General features: G+C 42.0%; 1 protein-coding gene across 1 annotated transcript in view; it reads left to right on the forward strand.

Moving 5' to 3' along the window:
* Positions 1-25,469, forward strand: part of DNAJC1 (DnaJ heat shock protein family (Hsp40) member C1) — a 329,370-nt gene that overhangs the window by 185,476 nt on the left and 118,425 nt on the right. The window contains exons 6-7 of the mRNA XM_030199432.1: positions 2,010-2,103; positions 16,072-16,162. Of these exons, the coding sequence (XP_030055292.1) occupies positions 2,010-2,103; positions 16,072-16,162 (185 nt within the window). The remainder of the gene's footprint in view (positions 1-2,009; positions 2,104-16,071; positions 16,163-25,469) is intronic.

Here is a 25,469-nt window from a genome sequence, read left to right on the forward strand (position 1 = left end):
CTCAACAGGAGGCTCAGCATCACATCTACCTCCTGGAACTATGGGCCATTTGGGATTCTCTAAAGGCTTTCAGAAATTGACTAGTGTGCCAAATTATCCTCATTTAAATGGATAGTCAGGTTACAATGTATTATGTCAACAAGCAGGGAAGCACAGGGTCATACCTCCTATGTCAGGAAGCAGCCAGGATGTGGTGCTGGGCATCCAGCTATGGTATGGTACTCAGCCATTTACCTGGCAGGGAAGAACAACTGTCTGGCTGACAGACTCGGCCAGATAATGCAATCACATGAGTGGTCTCGTATATCCACCCACACCTTGAATAGCAAAACCTCTGCTGAAACTCAAGCAGGATCAGGGAACCGTGATCCTCATCACTTCTTACAGTCTGAAACTGATCTAGCTACCCCTACTTCTGGATTTAGCCTCCAGAAATCCATAGAGAATGGAGTGTTTTCTAACTCTCATCACTCAAAACATGAGGTTTCTTTTGTATTCCAACCTTCCGTCCCTAGTTCATGGCTTGGATGTTGAGAGGCAGGAGTGGACTCTCGAACTGCATAAGTGTCTCTGGTGTCCTGCTTGATTCCAAGAAAGGTTCCACAAGAAATAGGGACCATTCTAGGTAGTGGACCAATTTTGGGAGAAGATTTCTTATTGGGAATTTAGACGTGCTTTAAAAACTTGGCTTTTTTTCTACATTTATTGGGATGGTTCATATTTGTGTTAATGAGATTTTAAATTTTGTAATGAATAGCAATTGAATTATGTCACAATTGAAGTTGTATTTTTGGATGATGGATTAGATTAACTTTATGTAGAATACCTTGAACTAAATTGGCAAAGTAGAATATAAATGTTCATATTAAACTGTTTTTGCCATAGTTGTCTTTTCCTTTATTAGCAGCAGGAATGTGTATATTGTTCATATCAAATTACTTCATTTAAAATGTGTTTAATCCTTTTTGTTGATCTTGTTAGATGATAGATTTCTTTTTAAATTAAAACAAAAATACAGCCTTTTATAATTAAGGCTATACACCTGATTCTAAAAAAAATTGTGTACCTTTAGGGAGTAATTTTTGTAAAGTATTTTCCATATGAAAAACATATTTTACACATGAAAAATGGCTGTTAAACATAACTACATGCCATCCTGTTAGTATGCACTTTTGTGTTGCATGTAGGCATTCATGGGAGTGTAGTTCAAGCAGGAGTGAAATTGTGATGAATGGATATTTTTATGCATGAGAATTTGTGCTCCATTGGGGCTGGTTCTGGCACCATAAGCCATCTATATACCACATATAAAACATGTTTTATATGTAGCATTTATTTTCACATAAAGTGTGTGGGGGGGGGGGGGGATTTTTATAACTAAAGCATAAAATTGGTGCCTATTTGGACATTCCATATAGATGCTCTATTATAATATTTCCCTTTACTTATACTTAGATTAATTTTGCAGTTTGGTTTTATTGGAGTGGCAATGAGGGAGGTTTTGAGAATCAACCCTATTTTTTTTTCCCTTTTAACCCATACCGGTAGAAATGATTATGCAAAAGTGCAGTTCAGAAACTTTAGTAGATAATTTGCTTTTGGAAATAGAACCAAAAGGAAAACTAGTTTTATTACATGACTGAAAGATAATTGTGCTTCAGCTTACAGTGTAAACCTGCTTGGTATGGTTGAGGATTTCCTTTATCTTCCTGTAAAGTGCTCGATTATATTCTCTTTAAAAAAAAAATCCCTGTTATTAAACTCTTTATTTGTCTTGGTCTGCTTAACAGATCTCTTATGCAATTAGACACTGTAAGAAATGGGAGTAGTTTTCTGGTAGCATAGTATATAATTAATAGTTTTCTCAGTAATAAGTTGCACATATAAAGTTTACATAGGAAGTATAGCTAGGTACTATGCTGCTTTCACATGTTTTGGGACACGTACAAATCTAAGTAGATTGCAGTAAATTCTGAAGTATAATTGAACCAAATATATGTCGTTTGTAGGTTACTTGTAAAACCACAATGGCGTGACTTACTTCCATGCAAGATGGGAATCTGGTTTTGTCTTACAGTGAAGTCATTGCCTCAGCTCTTTCACGTAAGTACTTGCATAGATACAGTGCTCCATTTGTGAACCACAGTATAGTAATGAGAAGTTATTACCTTGATATCCTTGCTTATTATATAAGGAAAGATTGTTCTCCATTAAAGGATAGAAATTAAACAATTCTGTTCCATTAAATGTGATAATGTACAAAGTAGGAACAAAAAGACTAATTTAGAATCAGAGTGAGAAATAGCAAGTGAAACTTGTTTCCTTAGCATCGGAGGTTTTCAACCCAGTCCTCGAGGCACACCCAGCTAGTTGGGGATTTTAGGATATCCCCATTTGAAGGGGAATATCCTGAAAACCTCGACTGGCTGGGTGTGCCCCGAGGACTGGGTTGAAAACCCTGGCATAATTAATTGGCATATTAGAATCAGATGCTTAACTAAGTAATTGGGTTTGAGTAAACTGCCTGTTGTATATAAAGGTCCCAAAACTATTGAGCTGAATTTGTTAACTTAGTGAAAATCAATCATGCCACAATGGAAAGAAATTTGAGGACCTATGAAAAGTAGCACTTGATGCTTATCTATCTGGATAGGGCCACAAAACTACGGTAGTTGTTTTATTTATTTATTTATTTGTAGCATTTATATCCCACATTTTCCCACCCATGGGCAGGCGCAATGTGGCTTACATCAGTCTGCAAAAACATACATCAATTCAGCAAACATCAAAATCAATGAAGTAAAGAGATTAGCGAGTAACAGCAAAGGAGAGGAAAAGGAGAAAGAATAAGAGTTCAATATGTCGTAGCGACTGCAACAGTTCAAAAGTTAGAGATGCTAGGCAGGTAAGCTTTCCCAAATAATAGGGTCTTTAGCGATTTTCTGAAGGCCAAATGATCTTGAAAAGATTTTACAGATTTTTGTAATCCATTCCATGAGTGAGCGCTAACATAAGGAAAGGTGGATGCATAGGCGGTTTTATACTTGATACTACAGCAGGCTGGGTAGTGAAGATTCAAGTTACGTGTGTGACGATTAGTGAAGATTCAAGTTACGTGTGTGACGATCTGGAAGAGTTCCTAGGTGATAAGCTGATAAGGGCATTCATATATGCTGGAGCTTCACCGTAGAGAATTTTATGCACCAGGATGCAAACTTTAAAAGTTATCCGGTCTTTGATAGGAAGCCAATGCAGTTTCTCATGCAGTGGTCTTGAACTTTCAAACCTCGATTTACCATAAATCAGTCTAGCAGCTGTGTTCTGGGCGGTTTGAAGTTTGTTATGAAGCAGAGCTTTGCTCCCTGCGTATGTACCATAGCAGTAATCAAGAAGACTAATGAGCGAGCTAAATTGCGGAATACATCTCTTGGGAAATATGGTTTAATACGTTTCAGTTTCCAAAGTGAGAAGAATACTTTCTTAGTGGTGGAGTTTGTTTGCTGCTCCAAGTTTCTATCGACAATTACACCTAATAGTCGTAGAGTCTCTGAGATTGGTAGGGAAAGTTCAGGAGTGACTAAGGTGGTTGGCTTGAACTTAATATAAAGAGAGGAGAGTATAAGGCAATGAGTTTTCTCAGTGGTGAGTTTTAATTTAAATGAGTTAGCCCAAGCAAGCATGATGTGTAGACCAAGTATGATTTCCTTGCCTATTTCGCTTAAGCTGTATTGTTTTTTTGGATGTCCATATTGTATAGACTAGGGAGGGCCCAAAATATGGATGTTCAGCTTTGATCAAAGAAGGGCGAGGGGTGTCCAGAGTCTAAAAAGATGGATGTCCGTATTTGGATCTGGTACTTACCATGTCCAGGTTATAGAAAAGTGCTCGGATTGAGCAAACAAACAAACAAACCAAAAAGCTGCAGTGGAACTTGAACCAGCAACCTCTGGATCTATGCTTTTTCGCTCAGCTGCCTGTTTTAACCATTAGGCTACTCTTGCAAATGGATGTCTGTATGGCCATTTTATAATATGGATGTGCCTTTGCTGCTACATGGATGTCTGTGTCCCTTGTTTTGCCCCATTTATAATTTGGACATTTCAGCTTGTAAATTGGGTGTTCATGCTACACGTTTATATTACGTGTGAGATTTAATATTTTGATGTCAACGTTGGGTAAGATTTTGTATTTGAAAAAAAATTGCAGATGACATAATGATCATTTTGCCAGTTTCCACTAAATTTACTGATTTTGAAAAAGATGTACATGTGATATTGACTGAAGTAGAAGGCTGGGCAGCTGCTTATCCATATTGAGCTTGTTGATAAAATGAAAATTTGTGGCTTTGTGTTCCTATACCTGAGCTATCTCAGGGAAAACTAAATATATTTGGTAAAGAATTTAATTTAGTCTTCTTTGAAAGTATTGGGTATTATTCTAGATACACACTTAACAATGGAAGCTCAGGTCAATACTTTGAGTAAAATATTTTACAAGATGAGGATGTCACGGCGTATAAAGAAATACTTTCTCAAAGATTGTTATAAGCTGATTATCGAAGCACTAATTTTCTCACACGTTGATTTTTGTAATCTTCTTTATATTGGCACTCAAGATAAGTTGCTAAAGTGGTTACAAACACTTCAGAATACCACTACCAGATTAGATGTAATTCATGCAAATTTGATAGATCAACCCCGCTGTTGAGAGAGATACATTGGCTCCATGTAAGATTGCAAATATAATGCAAAATATCAATGTGCATAATTTAAATTCTATGAGGTATGGCTCCTACCTAGGTCATTTTTATTTGACCTTCATGTAGGACTCTACAGTCCATGGAAATCTTATCATTGCACTTTCTCTCAATACATGGGATAATGTCTAAAACTAAATTTAAATTGTTGTTTTCTTATAAGGCTTCTTTGCATTGGAATTCTCTGCTACTTTCTATAAAAGGAAACTCAGCATTTAACTTTTAGAAAGAAACTGAAAACTTTTTCTTAGTGTATGGCTAGCTTCTTAAGTTGTAATCCACACTGTACTATTTTTAGGATATTTGCGGACAATGTGTTTTTATTGTATAAGGAGGTTGATTATATACTCTTGTCAACTTGATATATGTAGAGTAATTTCCAATATAGTGGTCTGATCACTTATTAGAAATCATTTGCTTCCTGACTAATAGATTAGAATAAAGTAGATATAATGCATGTTCTTATGAGTGGCTTGAATCTAACGAACTTACCAAATTCAAAGGTTTCTATCTTTGTTTTTGATCTGACACATTCTCCAAATGTAAATTTAGGTATCCAGCTACAAGGAGGTTAGAAAACTGAACAGTATACTCAGTGACATTATTATATAAATCAGTACAAGTGGTAGATGCCAAGTGATAAGTAGTAGTAGAAGAAGCCCTGTTGTGGGTGGGGGGGGGGGGGGGGGGGGGGGGGGGTGTCTATAAATCAAAACCAACCTAAGTGAGCCCATAGTTAAAATATCATGAACCTGATATTTCAGTACTTCTAGATCAGGAATATTAAGAGAATTCACCACAGAAATAGAATAGTCCCCCTCCCTTCTTTCCCAATTTTGGAGCATGTAATATTTTGACCAGTTGGGTGTAAATCAGATGATAATGAACTAACAGCATCCGTGATCTGTTTCCACAATAAAAGCTAAGTCTACCTGAGAGTCTCCAGTAAAATCCCTCAACAAAAAAAGCTTATTACATACTGACCAAGCGTTAAAGTTCAGACAAAGGTTAGGGTAATGTATCCTTCAGAAAACCAGATGTTACCAAAGGAGTTCACCGTAATAAGGAAGGAAGCCTGGACTTTTTGAATTTCTTGCGCTTTTGGGTAATTAAAACATCAATTTTATGCCACATAACAATTGAACAATAGATCATAGTAACATAGTAAGTGATTGCAGATAAAGACCATCCAGTCTGCCCAACATTCACACTCATTATCAATTCATGATTAAACCAACAATGGTTTTTAATATATTTATAAATGATTGAGATGGGAGTAACCAGCGAGGTAATTAAATTTGCTGATGACACAATGTTATTCAAAGTCATTAACTTGCAACAGGATTGTGAAAAATTACAGAAGGACTTTACGAGGCTGGGCGGCTAAATGGCAGATGACGTTTAATGTGAGCAAGTGCAAGGTGATGCATGTGGGGAAAAAAACCCGAATTATAGCTACGTCATGCAAGGTTCCACATTGTATTTGTTCACACCAGAGTCTGCAAACGCCTCTCCGGTATTATGTAAGCTACATTAATCCTGCAAATAGGTGGGAAAATGTGGGATGCAAATGTAATAAATAAATATACTTCTACAACAGTGGTTCCCAAACCTGCTCCTAGAGGTACCCCAGCCAGGGTCCAACTCCATTGCACTGACCACTAGGCTGCCCTTCTGCTTTGTGGACATTTGTGTACAAATGATGCCGAACAGCAGTTTTTGTGCCTGCTTTTTTGGTGTTTATATTTTGAATGTTTCATTTTGCAAAATATGCTGAAAATGTCCAAAATAAACAGTCAAGAATATTCTTATGTATTTTCGAACAGGAAATCACAGTATTTTCTTGTTCAAAAATGGCTGTGAGATGGATATGTTTTTCAGGTATTATGAACAGGATGTCCAAATTCTGACTTGGATATTGTTTCAAAAATGCCCCTGTAGGGGGAGGAAGTGACGTCACTGAAGCAGATGGCTGCCTAGCGTTCTAGCTCCCGTTCCTCGATACATATAAAAGCTATAAAAAGCCATCACCAACCTTTTTGGAACTTTTTGCAGTGTTCCCCGCTGTTCATCATCGATAACAGAATGAGCAAAGCGTCTTCGGCGCGAGCTAAAGAGCAGGAGAAGTCAGCTGGCGGCGGACCGGCTAAAACCGCGAAGCGCCACGAGGTAATGGCGCCGGTCTCTCCTTCTGACTCTGATTCGGCGCTCTCACTAGCAGAATCGCGGAAACCGCATATCAAAAAAGGGATCTCAGGCGAACTTCGCCAGATTTTGAGCGGTATACAATCGGATATAAATAAATCGAAGGAGGAGATTTTGGATAGAATGGAGTCGCTGAGCTCAGACCTCCGTGAACTGGGGAGCAGAGTTGAGGAGGCAGAACTTAAGCTGGAAGAGCACTCGGAGTCTATACAAACATTTGAGACCAATCTCCAAACCCTAGATCAAAAATATGTAGATCTAACCTATAAACTGGATGATCTTGAAAATAGGGGACGGAGAAATAACCTTAGATTCCGCGGAGTCCCGGAGGGCGGAGAGACAGAGAATGTTATTCACATTGTACAGACACTGTGCGCCAGTTTGCTGGGGGCAGATGGAGCAGGGGTAAAGATTGAGATCGACAGAGCACACAGATCCCTGGGCCAGCGGCAGGAAAATAGAACACGGGACATTATCACCCGGTTTCATAGGTATGAAACAAAGGAACAACTGCTCAATTGCGCCAGGAAAAAGCCCAACTTGGACTATGGCGGGACCCGTATATCTGTTTATCAAGACCTATCACAGTTTACCTTGCAACAAAGACGTTTGATGAAGCCAGCTCTGGACATTTTGGCCAAAGAACAGATTGCCTATAGATGGGGCTTCCCCTTTTCCCTGATTTACTCACTTCAGGGTGTTAAGATGAGAGCTACATCGCTGACAGAGGCATGGAAATCCCTGCACGGGGCAGGCCTGGTACAGACAACCAAACCACCAGGCGCTCTGGCCCCAGCCACGAAGACAAAGCTTCAAAAGTGGCAGAGGATTCCTGCCACTCCTAAAAGGAATATTCCAAAAAGAAAAGTGGCTGTGGAAGAAACTTGAACTTGGCCAGAAGAAAACTAGCCGAAACTGTTTTCCGGGTTGGTAATGTTGTAGAGAGTTAGGTAAAATACTCTCTGTTTCAAGTTTGACAATACAATGTACTTAGTTTATTATTGCTATTATATGCATACTTGAACCTTAACTTTAAAGCCCATAGAGTATGTAATAATCATGGCTGTGAGGTATAATGTGTATAAAGCTGCATAGTTATGTGAAACTAAGAAGAGGGGGAATGTAAGGTGATGGCAAATGGGCAGGATCCAATCAAACATGCGGGCGTTTACGAGTGCTCGAGTTGTGCCCGTGCCATTGGTGATGACATAGGATATCGGGGGGGGAGGGGGGGCTGGGGTGCCTGGATGCAGGTGTGTTATTTCCTCATTTCCCACTATTGGGACTTGATCCCTCTAGTCGGTGTTAAACAGGAGGGGATGGGGTGGGTATGGGTAGGGGGAGGGTCATTAAAAGGGGGGGGGAGGGTTAGGATAGGAAGGGAGCACAATTGGTACTGGATAACACAAAAACATGAAGTGGAGGGTTCCCACTTGGTGAGGGGTAGAACAGATGGTGTAACACCACAGGTATGAATACAGACTTAAAAATCTTATCATATAATGTCAAGGGGCTGAATATGCCTCAGAAAAGGCAGAAGTTCTTCAAAGAGATGCAGTTGCTTAGGCCGCATATTATACTATTGCAGGAGACTCATCTCCGCAGGGCACATGAGAGACTGTTAGCTCATCCAGAATACCCAAGCGTCTTCTTTGCCTCCTCTGCCGATGATTCCAGAAAACGTGGGGTGGCAGTTCTGTTTCATAAAACAATCTCGGCCCAAATAAAGAAAATCAGACGGGATCCGGGAGGGCGTTTTTTGCTTCTGCAAATTGTCCTGGGTCAGGTAGATCTCACACTTGCCTCTATTTATGCCCCTAATGAGCACCAGGGAACTTTTTACACTAAGGTGAAAAACATACTCGCTACGTTCACTAGGGGTTCCCTGATTATGGGGGGTGACTTTAATGAAGTTATGGATCCTGGGGTGGATAGATCTGGGAGACCACCACAACCGACATCTAGGGATTCACTGGCTTTGGGTTCCTTGGTCCACTCATTAGGTACCCTAGATGTTTGGAGACTGAGTCATATGACAACCAAGGACTATACCTTTTTCTCCCCTGTACATAAGTCATACTCTCGAATCGACTACATTTTCCTGGATGTTACACTAGCAGAGAGGGGCCCGAGAGCAGAAATTGGCAGTATAACAATCTCAGATCATGCCCCAGTATGGGTGGTTTTACCGACTATCAAAGCAGAGGTTAAAGACCAAAGATGGACACTTAACACAGACCTATTATTGGAGGAGGAAGTGGTGGAGGGGTGTAGGAAGGGCCTGAAAGAGTATCTGGAGTTAAATATGGAATCTGGCCCCCCCCTCAGTGTGGTGTGGGATGCAATGAAGGCAGTCTCAAGAGGTCACTTTATACAGATAGCTAGTAGACGTGCTAGGGTGCGTAGGATCCAGCTGGCGCAGTGCTTGGAAAAGATAAGGAAACTGGAGGCACAACACAAGTTGGGAGGCTCCCAGGCTGTTTTGGAAGAGTTGCGCGGGCAGAGGCTCCAGCTGGATTCTATTTATTCAGAACAGCTAAGTTGGTTACAAACCAGAAACAAAGTTAGATCTTATGAATTCACTAACAAGGCAGGTCGACTCCTGGCCATAAAGCTGCGTAGGCAAAGAGTAGACCGAACGGTCCCTCACATAAGGGGCTCGAAGGGGGAGTTGCTTAACACGTCTGAGGCCATAAGGAGGCGCTTTAGTGAATTCTATCAGAAACTCTATGCGCAGGAGAACAATCCACCTGAAAATGCTATTTCGGAATATTTGGCAGAGAGTCAATTGACTTCTTTAACTAGTCAGCAAAGAGCAGCTTTAGATGCACCGGTCACCCCAGTTGAGGTACAAAAAGCCATCCAACACTTACCATCCTGCAAGTCACCAGGTTTGGATGGATTCCCCAATGAATTTTACAAGAAATATACCATTGAATTGTCCCCACTGCTAGCCGATTTATTTAACTTGATAGGGAAGGGAGAGTCTCTGCCCGCTACCATGTTGGAAGCGTGGATTGCGGTGTTGCCCAAACCGAATAAAGATCATAATGATTGTGGATCCTTTCGCCCTATATCTGTTTTAAATGCTGATGTCAAGATCCTAGCTAAAGTCTTGGCCAATCGGCTGGCTCCCTTGCTCCCAGCGGTTATCCATCCTGACCAGGTGGGATTTGTCCCTTATAGAAAAGCTACTGATAATACTAGGAGAGTGGTTGATTTAATATATCTGGCTAAGAAAATGAAGAGACCTCTATGCCTCCTTAGCTTGGATGCCGAAAAGGCTTTCGATCGGGTGCATTGGCCATTCATGTATAGGGTGATGGAGACCTTTGGAATAGGACCACAGTTTTGTAAATGGATACAAGCATTCTATAGCTCCCCTAAAGCTTGTATTCGGGTGAACGGGGGTAATTCGGGGATGATACCCTTGCATAGAGGCACTAGACAGGGTTGCCCTTTGTCCCCCCTATTATTTGCCATGGTTATGGAACCATTTGCAACCCGGCTGAGAAATAATCCAAGCATATCAGGACTAACTATGGGTGGGAGAACTCATAAACTAGCCCTTTTCGCGGACGATGTCCTGTTATTTGTTACGAACCCCCTGTCCACTTTCCCCGGGCTTCTGCGGGAGATAGAGGAATACTCGACCATGTCGGGATTTAAAGTTAATATGTCCAAGTCTGAGGTTTTGAACATAACCCTCCCGACGGAGCTCAGGGACTCACTGAGGACCTCCTATGCATTTAGATGGGCAGATAAGAGCATTCGTTACCTGGGGGTTAACTTGACAGCAGACCTCTCTGATCTCTTCTCGGCCAACTATAAAGGTTTGGCAGAGGCTCTCATAGAAGACTTGGGTAAATGGGGTGACATTACCCTTTCGTGGTTTGGTCGAATAGCAGCAGTAAAGATGAACGTTTTGCCACGCCTATTATATTTATTTCAGGCTCTCCCAATCAATATGCCACGAAGATTCTTATCATCCTTACAGGACCGTATAATGCGTTTTATTTGGGCAGGGAAGCGTCCACGTATGGCACGCACGGTTCTGTATCAAGGCAGGGAGAGGGGAGGGCTGGGTGTACCCAATTTGGCCTGGTACTACAGAGCAGTTCAGGCACGAGCAGCAGTGGAATGGTTCCAAGACTACCCAGACAGGCAGTGGGTACAGCTTGAACAATACACCCTGGGCGATAGGTCACTGGGGGCCCTCATGTGGATTCCGGGTTCATTTAGGTCACTGGAGACAGGACTATGCCCATCAATATACGTCACCCTTTCCAATTGGGATAGCATGTTCCTACATCGCCGCACAACGCTATCCCGTTTATCCCCCATAGCCTACAACCCATTGTTTTACCCTGGAATGACAAAAGGAGTATTCACAAAATGGTTCACTGGGGGCCTACGAACGTGGGGTCAGCTATTCGATGGAGAGAAACTGTTGTCCTACCCTGCAGCTCTTGAAAGATTCCCGATAGTGGGGTCTGATAGATACTCATACCTTCAACTGGCCTCCTTTCTTAAGACAAGCGCAGTTCGGGAGGTCATGGCTAGGGAACAAACTGCGCTGGAGCTTATTTGTGACGGCCCACCCACTACGGCTGGGGTGATCTCTCGCCTCTACCGCATTATTAATAGATATTCCCCGAGCTACACGCTCCACAGGAAGAGTTGGCAGAGGGAGCTGGGTATGGTAATTGAGGAGGCAACATGGGAGAGGATGGAGCGGGCAGTTACGAGGGTGTCGTCTCATGTGCCCTTTAAGGAAAATGCTGTGAAGCTATTGTACCGTTGGTACTTGACGCCTGAACGTCTACAGCATATCTATCCCACATTGTCAGGGCTGTGCTGGAGGGGTTGCGGAGTAAGGGGCACAGCTGGTCATATCTGGTGGACCTGTAAGAAGGTCAGGGCCTATTGGAGATCGATTCATAGCAGGCTACAACGGTGGACGGGCAGCCCATTGCCATGGAGCCCAACTTTCTTTCTATTCCATGGGGGGGCGGTGAGTCTTCCCAGTGCTCAGCATAAATTTGTGGGACAAGCCATAATCGCCGCAAGAGTAATAATTGCCGCGTACTGGAAGCGGCCGGTGACCCCGCCTATCACTAGATGGGTCCAGAAATTGAGATACACCTGTGAAATGGAAAGGCTTCTAGCAGAGAGGCGTAACCAACTAGACAGATGGCATCAGATCTGGGACCCTTTTCTTCTTCATGTATAACTTGACCAAAGTTCTTTGTTAAGGTTGTGCTGGAAGGGTGGGAGGGATGGGGAGGGAGGGTGGGAAGGGCATACCTGTGTTGAGAGGTTAAGAGGAAGAGACTAGTAACATAAATGAAAACACTGGAAAAGTGAAGTTTTGAAATCACAAGTCTGATTACTTTATTTGCTATTTCAACATAACAAGAATATTGTATTCTTTTCTTTTTCTCCTTTTGATATACAAAGGAATTGTTGTTGTGTTCTATGTTGCATAACCGTGAATAGTTGAGATCATTCTGGCTTACTTAAAAGGCTTGTAACACGATTTGCATAATGTATTATGTACCAGACTTTTGTAACATTTATCAATAAAGACTTCTAAAAATTAAAAAAAAAAATGCCCCTGTAAGCTCAGTCTATTACCAAATGCCTTAGTAAACAGCTTCTTCACTTGCTTCTTAAAATTACCATAGTTTGTTCTGATCTCAGTTGTTAAATGATTCCATTCAAATGGACCACAATGATCTGGTGCTTATAAATGGGGAAACTGTTTCTGATGTTATAGTGGGAGATCATTTGGCACCTAGTGATCACCAAATGTATAATTGTGATTCAGTTATACATTCATGATTATAATTGTGATTCAAAATTAAAACAAAGGAGAAGAGGGCTTACTCAAGATTGAAGTTCCTAGATGTCAAAAAAATTGCCGAGGTGGGGGAATTTCTCAAGGAGGATGGGAGCTACTGAAGGAAGTAGAACAGAATTGGCCAAAACTGAAAGGAGCTATTTTAAAGGTGACAAACCTTTGTTAGAACATTACATAAAAGTAAGAGGAAAAGAAGGCTGCTCTGGTTCTCAAATGTAGTAGCTGAAAAGGTAAGGGAAAAAAGGTTAGCCTTCTCACGTTACAAGATGACAGGACAGGCTTATGCACCTCAACGTGTATACACTGGAAGAGAGGCAGGTGAGAGGGGATATGATAGATGTTTAAATACCTCAGTGGCGTTAAAGTACTGGAGGAATCCAATTTTACCAAAATCAAAACCTGAAGCACTGTATGAAAGTCAGCAGATGTTAAAATTTTCATCAGTTTCCTACACAAACCTAAACTTTAATAAGATGTAGAAATTAGTTGCTGTAGAAACTTTCATTGATAGTTTATCTGATATTACCCCAAAACTATTGTATATATTAATATTGACACTTGGTCTAAATCACATTTATTTGGAAGATTAGATTTTTTTAAGAACAAATTTGTCTTTCCTAAATTAACTGCTAATTGATTATCGTGCATCTAGTCATAAATCCCAAGATAAATACAGCCTAGTCTTATCCACTGCCATGTGCAGATCATCTTTATAAGAAAAGAAGAACATTACATCATCTGCATATTACCTGTAGTATACTTTAAGATCTGTTCAATTTGCAAATTGGTAATATATGTATATATTGAATAATTTAGCTGACAAACATGAGCCCTGGGGCACTCCAGTGAGAATAGGAAGAAAATTTGTAGATAACTCATTTAAGAGGAAGAACTCAAATATGTGTTTGTGACCTTCAACTCTGTGGTATTGACGAATAATGTATAATTTCTTTTCAATTCTTTTGATTTTCTTTTTGTTTGAAGTGTATTTTCAAAATCCTAATTAAAAAAAAAAATAAAAACTTCAAAATGAATTCAAACACAGAACTTGGAAAGAGATCACTACTCTTCCAAAAACTGCTTTGACATACTTCTAAGAATATTCTGTTTCATGAGTCACTAGCCTAGTAATACTCCCAAAAGTGCTACTAGATGGCCCTGACATGGCACAATGCTTTATCTTTTGAAAGACTGCTACAGAGGAATAAAGTAAGATTCTCTTGTTTAACCAATATATCTTTTAAACTTTTTTTTTTTTTTTTTTGTAAATCCCAAAATCTTTCTTTCAACAAGTCAGGCATACAAGAGGGTGATGTTATCTGATGGCACTGGAACAGAACTGCCATCACAGAGCTCAGAGCTAGTGAACCTCTCAGCATTCATGCACAGTGATCTCTTCAGTTCCATAGCTCAAGAATTAATACAACTCTCAGGGAGGTGGAAGGGATAATGCACCTGATTTATCCTGCTGTCTACGAAAGCATCTGTTACAACAATGCTTTTTCTGTCAACAAGCAGGACGGAGTCAGGCATACAAGTGGGTAACTCCCAAGTTCAAGGCAGCTCAGTATAATTGTGCATTTTCCATAAGAAGCTCTCGATTTGGGGATTGTACTCGCCCAGTTCACGGTAGATCTAGACTTCACTGGTTTGAAATAAAAATGATGAGTTGGTACAAACCTTTTGCAGTACCATGTTGCTGAGGACTCCTAATGCTACCTCTCCACACCAGAAATTTCACTAGGAATCAAAACCCAAAGCTCTACCTACTTTTCTGGCATTGCTGCCTAATGCTTAACATGAACAAGACAGAACGTATTTCCCCATATCTCTATTTCTGTGGATAATACTCATCTCCCTGGTGTCCTTGGGTCATCTTTGATACTTCTTTCTTTGAACATATTCAAAGGACTGCTGAAACATGTCTTTTTTTTTTTTTTTTTTTCCCCCTAACATCACCAAAATCCATCCCTTTCTGAACACTCTACCCAGAATCCTTATTCACATTCTAATCACCTCTCACTTAGATCACTGCAACCTACTTCTCATAGGTCTCCCACTGAACCATTTCTTTCCCCTTCAGTCTATTCAAAATTGTGTTGCATGTCTTTCACCAATCTTTCTCACATAACCCTTCACAAGTTATTTAGTTGGTTTCCTGTTTTCCACATACATATATATATTTACTTTATTTATTAGAATTTATTTACCGCCTTTTTAAAGTCCTTCACTCAAGTCAGTGTACATCAAGAATAAGTCAAACATAAGCAATAGACAATTACAGCAGTAGAAATAGTCAAAAAGCCATACAAAGTTTGGCACAGTATGCTATGTTAGCCTCTCAATGTTCAATTCACATATCTTCATAACCCTACTATTACTATGTTTACTACAACTTGTAATATTCTCCTTCAAGACTCTATAATTCTATTTACTATGTAAGCCGCATTGAACCTGCTATTTGTGGGAAAGTGCGGGGTACAAATGTAATAAATAAATACATTACAATATCAATACACAAAATTTTAATAGATTGCTAACCTGCAATATGTATCATGGGGATCCTAGTATTCAGACTTCTATTACTAACCTGCAAGTGCATTCATTCTTCATCTTCTCATTACCTCTCTTCTCATCTCTCCTCAAGAAGTCAATCATAAGTCACTTTTTATGTGTGCCCTTTCTCCATAGCGAACTCCAGACATTGTTCCACCTTGCTGAGCCATATGCCTGGAACAGATTTCCTGAGTCTCCTGTTTTTGTCCTCTTCAAATCCTGGCTTAAACCCACCTTTTTGTGGCTGCTTTTAAATCTTAATGCCGTATTCACCTGTTTAATACCCATGTTTTAATCATTCCCATCATAAAAGCAAACTCCCTAATCTCGTATTTATCCTGTTCGTCTTGAATCGATTGTAAGCTCTGTGTACAGTACTGTATATATCTAGTAGTGATATATGTTAGTAGTATAGTAGTTCTTCACAGAATAAATATAGGTATGTGAATACTCTGGCTGTGTTGAAGTGTGCATTGATGATTAAAGTTTTTATCCTATGGCTTTATTATGTAAGTGTAATATTGGAAGATAGCATAACGCATTCAAGCTCCTACAGTAAAAGATGAAGGTGGAATTAAAACATCTCTACTACTTGCAAAACTCCATGTATAACTATTAGGCAATGTTACCATCTTGCAAGCTGTAAGTTAATAAACAATATGTAGCTGCTAATTTCTGCTTTCTCTTGAAGGATGCCAGACAACTATATATGGAATATAACGAAAAGAAAACAAAGGAGAAGGAAGAAGCTGTTGCTCAAACTGAACTGGAAGCACTTCAAAGTAAGTATTTATGTATCTGCTTAGTCAAACAATCTATTAGACATCTAAAATCATGTGTTTTTATACACTAAAAGTATAAAAATCCTGCAAATTATCATCGCTAAGCATTTTTCCTTTAACGTTTACTGCATTTAGAAGCCTGTTTAAATACATAACACAGCTTAATGTGTTAATACAGTATGTTAACGGTTAGCATGCATGGTTCCATCTAAAGTGGAAATAAACTATGAGGGGTATGGTATGGGCACAAGCTGCACCATGCACTTAACACAGTTGTTACCACACATTAACTGCTAATTCTGGCCCTCATTCTCCAAGGACAAGAAGAATGTTGCGGATCGGTGATGTCCACAGTGAATCCTGGGTTCGGACACTACCCAGCCTTTATATCTTTTTAAGAAGCCTTTGTTAGGCCCGTACCGCACATGTACATAAGTACCTTCCCACCAGATGAAGTTATGTGGGACTGCTAGTCTTGTCATCTTCACAGAGCTGTGAAGATATGTCTTTGTTTATAGCACATATGAAGATAGATTTTTTTTTTTTGTGCCTTCCTGATTTTTTGTGAGGCGAAGAGGATTTTTCTACTGTTTTACTCCTCTCCTATCCCTCCGTGTCTGTAGGTTTTTCGGCAGTTTTGTTTTCTTGCTTTTCTGCGGCCTTTGGCCATTTTGGGCCTGGGCTCCCCGATCGAGTTGTGACTCAGTCTTCAGATGAGACTTTGTTTTTAACTCTCTTCACCATTGAGCCGTTTGATTTTGATGTGGCTTTTATTTTCCCTTGATATCCCATAAGCCTGCCAGCAGGTGTAAAAATTGCTTCAGGTGTAATAGAACCATGTCTGTGACTGACCCACATGACATGTGCCTATTGTGCTTGTAACGTGACCATGATGCCTCTAACTGTTCTGTCTGTGCTTAGAGAAGAGGATCCAAAAATCCATATAAGTGGTGTACAAGAGACATATTTTTTTGGTGCCTTTAAAGTGTGGTACATCAGCATCAAGAGCATCTGTCCCTATGGCCTTGGGAGCTGCATTGGAAACTGGTAACATTTGGACATCAAAAGAAGTCTCCACTTGCCTCGACATCGAGAGCTGGCAGTGGGCCCAGGGGCTGTGCATCCTCAGACCCAACATAGAGGAAACGCTTGGATTCTACATCATCCTCATTGGCACTGAAGGACCCAGGTGCCAGGCACTGAGTGAAGGCGAAACACTGGCATCAATCCTCCTGCATGCAAAAAAAAAATTTCATGCTGCCCACACAATTATGAATTTCAGATTGTGACTCGATGAAAAAACTTAGCCTGCTTTACCTAATGTCATTTCTAGTTCCTGTAGGGCAGGGGTGATGTTCATTTGCTCTTGCTCCTACTCTTGCGTTGCCATCATTATCAATTAGAATTGTACTGGGATAGTAGGAACAATTGGACATTGCTGGATTTGCTAAGGGGGGTGTCTATATCTGGTTAGATGTCTGTGGTTTGTTATCCACCTAGAATCTGTTAGTGAGATTAGTACGGACTATAAATCATAAGACTAGGATGAGGAGCCAGTGCCAGTAGAGAAGGAATTTTTGTGGACCTTGGGGAAGTTAAAATCAGAGAGTGGACTACTAGAGAATATAAATAGATGGTAGACTTCTAAATTTGTATAGAAAATAACTGTTCAAGCACACTTTCATAGCTTCAATCTAAAATGCTTACCTTTTTGTTTTTCATGGAAGAACAGTTTGCCACTGTAAGAATCTTACATTTTTCCGAGGACATGCAGGCCATATTCTCGTATGTGGGTGACGTCATCCACGTTGCCGGCATGGAATGTTTGAAATAGTGTAATACAGCTTTAAGACACACACCAGTGTCCCTACCATGCATGCATGAGTTCCTTTCCACCTGCTTTAAGAGCACAGGACCAGTAGTCTTTCATCCACTTTGAGGAGAAGATGTTCTATTTTGCAGCTCCCTCACTGCGTCTGATGTGGTGGTTATATTTCAACAGCTTTTTATGCCTTCCCAGCAGAAGTTTTGCCCGTGTTCATTTTTCCCACCCTATTTTTAGGTTTTCTTAAATTTTTTTTTTTTTTGGGGGGGGGGGGGGGGGGCTCAGTAGGCCCTCTTAGGCTTGAGCTCCAGTCAGGCTCTTGTCCTTTTCTTGGTGATTTGCCCCTTTTCGAAGGACACATTGAGTCGTTTGATTTGGCCTTCTGTTTTCCCTTCCATGTCATTGAAGTTCCCAGTGGCTTTAAGCCATCTCTGGTAAGGGCACCCATTCTTGGTGTCTCCAGTGTTTGGGGCCTGAACATACCCCTTCCAGCTGGCCAGAGAGGCTCAGAGAGAATTTTTGGAACCTGGTCCGAATCCTTGATGTTGGCATCGATGTCGAGCCTTGCACTGACATCGAGTGCATCAGTTCCTATGGCTGCTAGGCCCTTATCAGACACTGGGAGTGGTCATGCATTGAGCAGGTCTCTGTCTGCCTCAACGTCGAGATGTGTAGGGCTCCCGGGACTGGTCAGCATTGGACCTGACACCAAGGAGGCGTGGGGATTCAACATCATCCTCATCGGCACCGAGGAGCATTGATGATCAGCATCAGGCGAAGGCCAAGAAGCATCAGCATTGATCCCCCTCGAACCATGGTGCAGGGGACACTGAGGGATCTAGTCCCCGAGAAGCGTTGGCACTGGGACGACCACTCTCCCTCCATTGTGGAGGTGCTGACGCGTGGGTCTCCAGGCACTCGCACCAACCCCCGATGGTTCAGCAGGCTGCTTCTCAATCAATGCCTCAGCTTTTCCAGATGGCGGCCCTGGTGGAATCCAGGCTGTGCTCCATGACCATTTGGCAGGGATCCTTCAGCAGAGAGCATTGGCACCTTGGGTGCTTGCACCAACCATGCGTCTTCCTGCTGACCCACAAGGCCCTCAGCCTGTGGTGAGACCTCCAACCCCAGTGCTACATGCAGTACTGACGTTGACAGCCACCCTTTCTGTAATCCCTCAGTGTCAGTGGAGGAAGCTTTGCCAGAAATGAGGGTGGAGCCTGCACCTCAGTGCTCCTCCAGACAAGGATGTGGTTCCTCGATCTTGAGACGGGCTGTTTCTCAGCCCTCTCATGAGGAGTATTTTGACACCGATGAGGAACACTCATGGATGTCTGATGTGGACCCTAGGTGCTTCTCAGAGGAGGAGTCCTATAGAATCCCATCTTTTCCCCTCCCCTCCTGAGGAAAGGAGGAAGTTTCCACCTGAGTATCTTTCCTTTCCAAGTTTTGTAAGGGAAATTTTGGCTGCCATTCCAATTTGTTTGGAGATGGAGGATGAGCCCAGGGCTGAGATGTTCAAGGTTCTGGACTATGACTGTCCTCCTAGAGAGATTGTGATGGTCCTGCTTCACTAGATCCTGAAAGATGTTCAGGTGAAGAACTGGGAGTCTCCTCTGTCCCTGGCCTGCCCCAAAAGATTGATACCATGAATCTGATCCAAAGTTCTCCAGATTTTGACAAGCCTCAGTTGCCTCATCATTCCCTGATGGTGGAATCCATGCTCAAGAGCCAGGAGTTCAGAAACTATGCTTCAACACACCCACGGTGGAGAAGTAGCCTAGTAGTTGGTGCAGCAGGCTTTGATCCTGGTGAACTGGGTTTGATTCCCACTGCAGCTCCTCGTGACTAGGGGCAAGTCACCTAACCCTCCATTTCTCAGGGTACAAAATAAGCACCTGAATATAGTATGTAAACCACTTTGTAACCACAGAAAAGCAGTATATCAAGTCCCATTCCCTTTCCCCTTTCCTTTCCCCAAGCAGAGAAGCTCAAACCCTGGATTCTTTTGGGCGGAAAATGTATTAGGCCCCTAAGCTCATCCCCTGCATACAATCTTACCAGCTCTACACGAACCTTTACTTGCAGGACTTGGTGTACAGTATGTCTGATTTGGCGGACTCTATCCTATTAGAGCAGGCTGATTTTCTTTGCCAGCTGGTCAGGCAGTAGAAGGCGTGTCATAAGTTCTTGGCCAGGGGCACTTACGATACTTTTGATGTGGTGTCCTGCATATCTGCCCAGAGTATAGCGATGCGCAGACTCTCATGGCTGCATGTCTTTGACTTGGACCCTGCGGTCCAGCAGAGATTGGTGGATGCCATGTGCCAGGGGGATAACCTTTTTGGAGAGAAGGTGGAGAAGGTTGCAGACTTCATCACGAAGTACACTGACAGCATTGATACTCTCTGCCGCTGGGAGTCTTATGCATCCTCCTCATGCAGGAGGTTTTTGGGCAATTCAAAGAGGGGTCCCTACTACTCACAGAGGTGTAAGTACGCTCCTTCTCACCAGCCTTAGCAGGCTCAGACCCAGCGCAATCGGTAATCAACAGCGTGTGTCCAAGGCCCAGCTGGCTCCCCAGTCAAAACAAGGGACGAGTTTTTGACTGGCTCTAGCAGAGCATAGCCGCAGTAAAAGTAACTGTCCCGGATGACCTACCAGTAGGAGGGAGGCTGAATATTTTCCAAAAAAGGTGGCTCCTTGTAACCTCAGACAGGTGGGTTTTTCAAATAGTTCATCTCGTTTACACCTTGCCTTGGCGGCAGAGACCAGAAAATTGCCTGCCGAGAGCATCTCATTTTTCTTCACAAAGAGGTACTTGCAGAGGAACTCTCTGCCCTTCTGAAGGCCCACACATTCAAGTCTGTTCCACCAAGGGAACAAGGGAAGGGATTCTATTCCAGGTACTTCCTTGTGCCAAAGAAAACAGGGGGATGTATCCCATCCTAGACCTAAAGGCCCTGAACAAATTCCTGGTTTAAAAAAGTTCAGGATGGTTTCCTTGGATACTTCTCCCAGTGATTCAGAAGAAAGATTGTCTATGCTATTTGGCATTTAAAGGGTGCTTATGCTCATATCCTGATACTTCCAGGCCACAGGAAATATCTTGAATTTCAGGTGGGAACACGTCACTTCCAGTATCATGTGTTGCCATTTGGCCTTGCATTAGCTTCTAGAGTTTTCACCAAGTGTCTAGTGATAGTCGCAGCGTCACTGTGCAGACTGGGAGTCCATGTGTTTCCCTACCTGAACAATTGGCTAGTGAAGAGCACTTTGAAGGACAGTGCTCAGGAGTCCATGTGAAGGACTATTTGGGTGTTGGAGCTACTAGGGTTCGTTTTAAACTACCCCAAGTCCCATCTGCTCCCGGTTCAGCAATTGGAGTTCATTGGAGTCCTGCTAGATACTCAGCAGGCATGAGCTTATCTCCCTGAGCTGAGGTCAGATGGTCTAGTTGCACTCGCCATTCGGAAATGACCTGTTCAGGCCAGCCAGCAGGCCATGTCTCGGCAGGTGTTAAGGTTGTTAGGCTACATGGCCTCCATGGTGCATGTCACACCCATGGCACATCTTCACCCAAGACCAGCCCAGTCGACTCAACTTCCCAGTGGTGTCAGGCCTCCAAGAATTGAGCGGATGTCATCTAAGTGACACTGGAGTTGGTTTAGTCCCTTCTCTGTTGGTCAATTCGAGACAAGTTTGACTGTAGGAATTCCATTCCAAATTGCTCACCCCCAGAAGGTGCTGACAATGGATGCATCCTGCCTGGGGTAGTGGAAGCTCCTGTAGATGGGCTTCAAACCCTAGGTGCTTGGTCAACTCCAGAATCAGATCTTCAGCTCAACCTCCTGGAGCTACGGGCAATCTAGAATGCTCTAAAGGCTTTCAGAGATCGACTGTTCAACCAAATTGTACTCATTCAAATGGACAATGTATTACACTAGCAAGCATGGGGGTACCGGATCATAACCTCTGTGTCAGGAAGCAGTCCAGATGTGGCACTGGGCTGTCCAGAACAGGATAGTTCTCAGGGCCATATACCTGGCAGGCAAATCCAACACCCTAGCTGACAGACTAAGCAGGGTCATGCAACCTCACGAGTGGTCACTCAGCATGAGTGTTACCTGTAAGATTTTTCTGAGCCTGGGACACCCCCTTGGTGGATCTCTTTGCTACTCCACTGAACCACAAAGTCCCTCAGTACTGTTCCACTAGAGTCTGATGTCTTCCTCCATTGGGGGAGTGGTTTTGTATGGGTAGCCTCCCATCCCTTTTGTGGGGAAGACTTTGCTGAAACTCAAGCAAGAACAGGGGACCATGATTCTGATTGTTCTATGTTGGCCCAGGCAGAACATAAGAATAGCCATCCTGGGTCAGAGCAATGGTCCATCTAGCTCAGTATCCTGCTTCCAGCAGTGGCCAATCCAGTGCCTGGCTAAAACCTAATTAGTAGCACCATTCCATGCTACCTGTCCTGGGGCAAGCAGTGACTTCCCTCATGTCCCACTATATAATATCATTGACTTCACTTATATAAGCCAGGAAAAAAAGGAAAGTATAAAAAAAACTCCACCTATTTTGGAGAAAAACTCCCTGTCCACAAAAATCTTGATCTTGTTTGCCAAAACAATTGCAATAAATCCTAATTGCAAAAAAATATTAACCAAACATCTTTTATACAAACAGTTCCAAAATTTCATCAAAAAATTATTGTACACAATGTCTCTAATATAAATCACAGAGGAGGCACTTAGCTTGAAAGGAGCCGCAGTGTCCATGCTGCTTCCAGTTCTTCAATCCCACACACTTAAAAGCTCAAAGGAGACAAAGCTGCAATTTTCAAAGTCCATACTGTCTCCAGAGAGTGACTCAATAGTAGAGAAAAACATCAATTTAAACAGAACCCACAACAAGTGCTGCTTGTTTTGCAAAATACTACTTCAGAAGGTGGAACTGACGTGTAAACAGCAACAAGATGGCAGTGAGAATATAAAAAGACGCCAGTTGACAAACAGCCAATCCAAGGCAAAAATAGATTTATAGGTCCACATCCTAAAAGAAAGGTTGCCACTCTATAGCTCCGTTCAATCCAAAGGGTTCTACCGTGTTTTACCGGATCTAGTGTTCACGTTGCCTCAAACATCTCCTTATATTACCACCTCTCATATCCAAACACAGTTGATCTATAACAGTATAATAAAGGTCCTGAAATTTCACATCATGTTGTACAATAGGAGCTTCTAGCACAAGCTTGTTCAACCTTCTTCAATGAGGTTCCAGATTTTTTTTGTTTTGTAATATTCAGAGAGCCAGTACACAGGTGCACATGTGCACACATAAACTCGTGCTCTCTATTTGAGAATCTCACACACGCATTTCTGAGAACAACCAGTCTCTTTTGTTCTCTCTCGCACCCAGTCTCTCTCTCTTTCTCTCTCTCTCTCTCTCTCTCTCTCACATATAGCTCCCCTCATACCCCACACTAGCCTTCACCCAGTTTCTTTCCCCTCACCTGGCTCCAGTGATAGAAACTCAGTGGGATTCCTGTTTACCCCTGTGCCGCTGCTGTCTGCAAGCTTAGGCTTTAGCTGAGTTGTGGCAGGGAAAGCAGGAATCCCGCCAAGCTTCAGAGGATTTTAAAAACCTGGAAGGTTTGCCCAGTGTATATAAGATCACAAGGACAATGAATCATATAAATTACCCTTGTAGAATCGCAAGTAGTAGTACAATTGATCCAACGGTCTCCACCTTTCCAATTAAAAAAAAATATTCCTTCAGTCAAAGGGCAAATATAACATCTTCTAGACTTCATGTGCCCTACAGTAGATGGCATATTAAATGTCCATATATCAGATTTGCATAACTTATCTGCCAAATTAGAGTTCTGAGAATAAGCAATCATATAATGAGTATCTGAAAACATAGGATGGACTTCCATTATGTTCCAGTGGTGTTTTATGAGGGAGGCCATCTTAAGGAAACCAGGAACAAGAGAAGAGGAAATGCAGGGTTATAATATCAAATCCCTATTATTAAAAATAGCTCTTTTATATTCTGTTTTTTAGCAATGTTATTCGATAACCTCGGTGCAAACATTTTAGAACATGTGAAAATTGCAGGGTGATCATGCTAAAAAAATGTGTAACTTCACTGTGTTTAACGATAATCTCATTCCACTTGGCACATAAATGAAGATAGTAACAAAAAATAAAGCTGTAAAGTTTCACGTTGAAATGCCAAGCGGTTACTGAGAAAATGGCAAAAAAACTCCAAAGGGTTGTTTTTCACTTTTTACCTTACATTGTAGAGTTACTACACCCTTCTGACCTTGTGGAGATCCATGGAGGGGAAAGCAGTGCTGGACTGCATTTTATTTCATAGTAGGCGGAACATTACTTGCGTGTGTTTTCCCTACCTGTGTTTAAATTGGAGTGACCGTCACTGTTTAAATAAAAATTATAGAAGAGGGATAGGATGGAGAAGTGGAGAAAGATACTGTAGAGATTTGATGGGAAAGTAGAGGGCCTGATTGGGGGGGGGGGGGGGGTAGGAGTGGGAATGGAGGCCCTTGATGTGTAAGAGAGAAAAGGGAGATCTGTTGGGAGAGAGAGGGTTTCCAGCAGTGGCATGCGGTGACATTTTATAGAAGGGATTCAGCAGATGTGCTAATACTTATTCTACTATCCCTAATCATTATTCTATCATACCATCTCCTCCATCTTTTCAAGGTCACACTTTAATGTTCGTCGAGATATTACGTCATTTTTTATCCCAACCTCTTTTTCAAACATCATATCAACAAGACTATTCTGTCTTCTTTCTTTGCAATGCAGCGGATCCATTCAGTGAAACTCTTCCTACCCCCTTCATGCATACGCACCCTCCTCCTTTCCCTAGTCATAACACCTTATTTTCTGGTTTACCTTTATCCTCATTAAAGCGCTTAGTTAGTACAGTCCACCACCATTAAACTTCTGTACAGTGCCTGCAAATTTGATCATGTCACACCCCTCCTGAAGCTAGAACACTGGCTCTCTGCCTCATATCGGGTGACTTGCAAACTTCTCTTCCTGGTGTACAGAGGCTTATCACAATCTTCTCTGGACTGTAACTCAAAACTTTTCATCTTACTCCCCCCTCCTGCTCTCTTCGTTCCTCCCTTCTCTTCCCCACCTTTATTACTCCTGTGTTCTTCCCTCCTTCCTTTCCCCTCTCAATCCCAATCTCATTTTCCTCTTTGGTTCTCTGAGCTTTTAACTGTTAACTGCCTTTTGGCAAATGGTGGTATATCAAATACAATTAAAAAAAATAAATAAATAAACCAGGGGTGGCCAACCTCTGCCCTCTCCAGGTCAGGTTTTCCACAATGATATATGAGATCTATTTGCATACAATTGAGGCAGTGCATGCAAATAATCTCATATATATATATTGAGGAAATCCTGAAAACCCGACTAGATGTGGCCCTCCAAGGACTAA

The sequence above is a fragment of the Microcaecilia unicolor genome, chromosome 1 (genome assembly GCF_901765095.1).
Source record: "Microcaecilia unicolor chromosome 1, aMicUni1.1, whole genome shotgun sequence".
In the NCBI taxonomy this organism is placed as follows: Eukaryota; Metazoa; Chordata; class Amphibia; order Gymnophiona; family Siphonopidae; genus Microcaecilia; species Microcaecilia unicolor.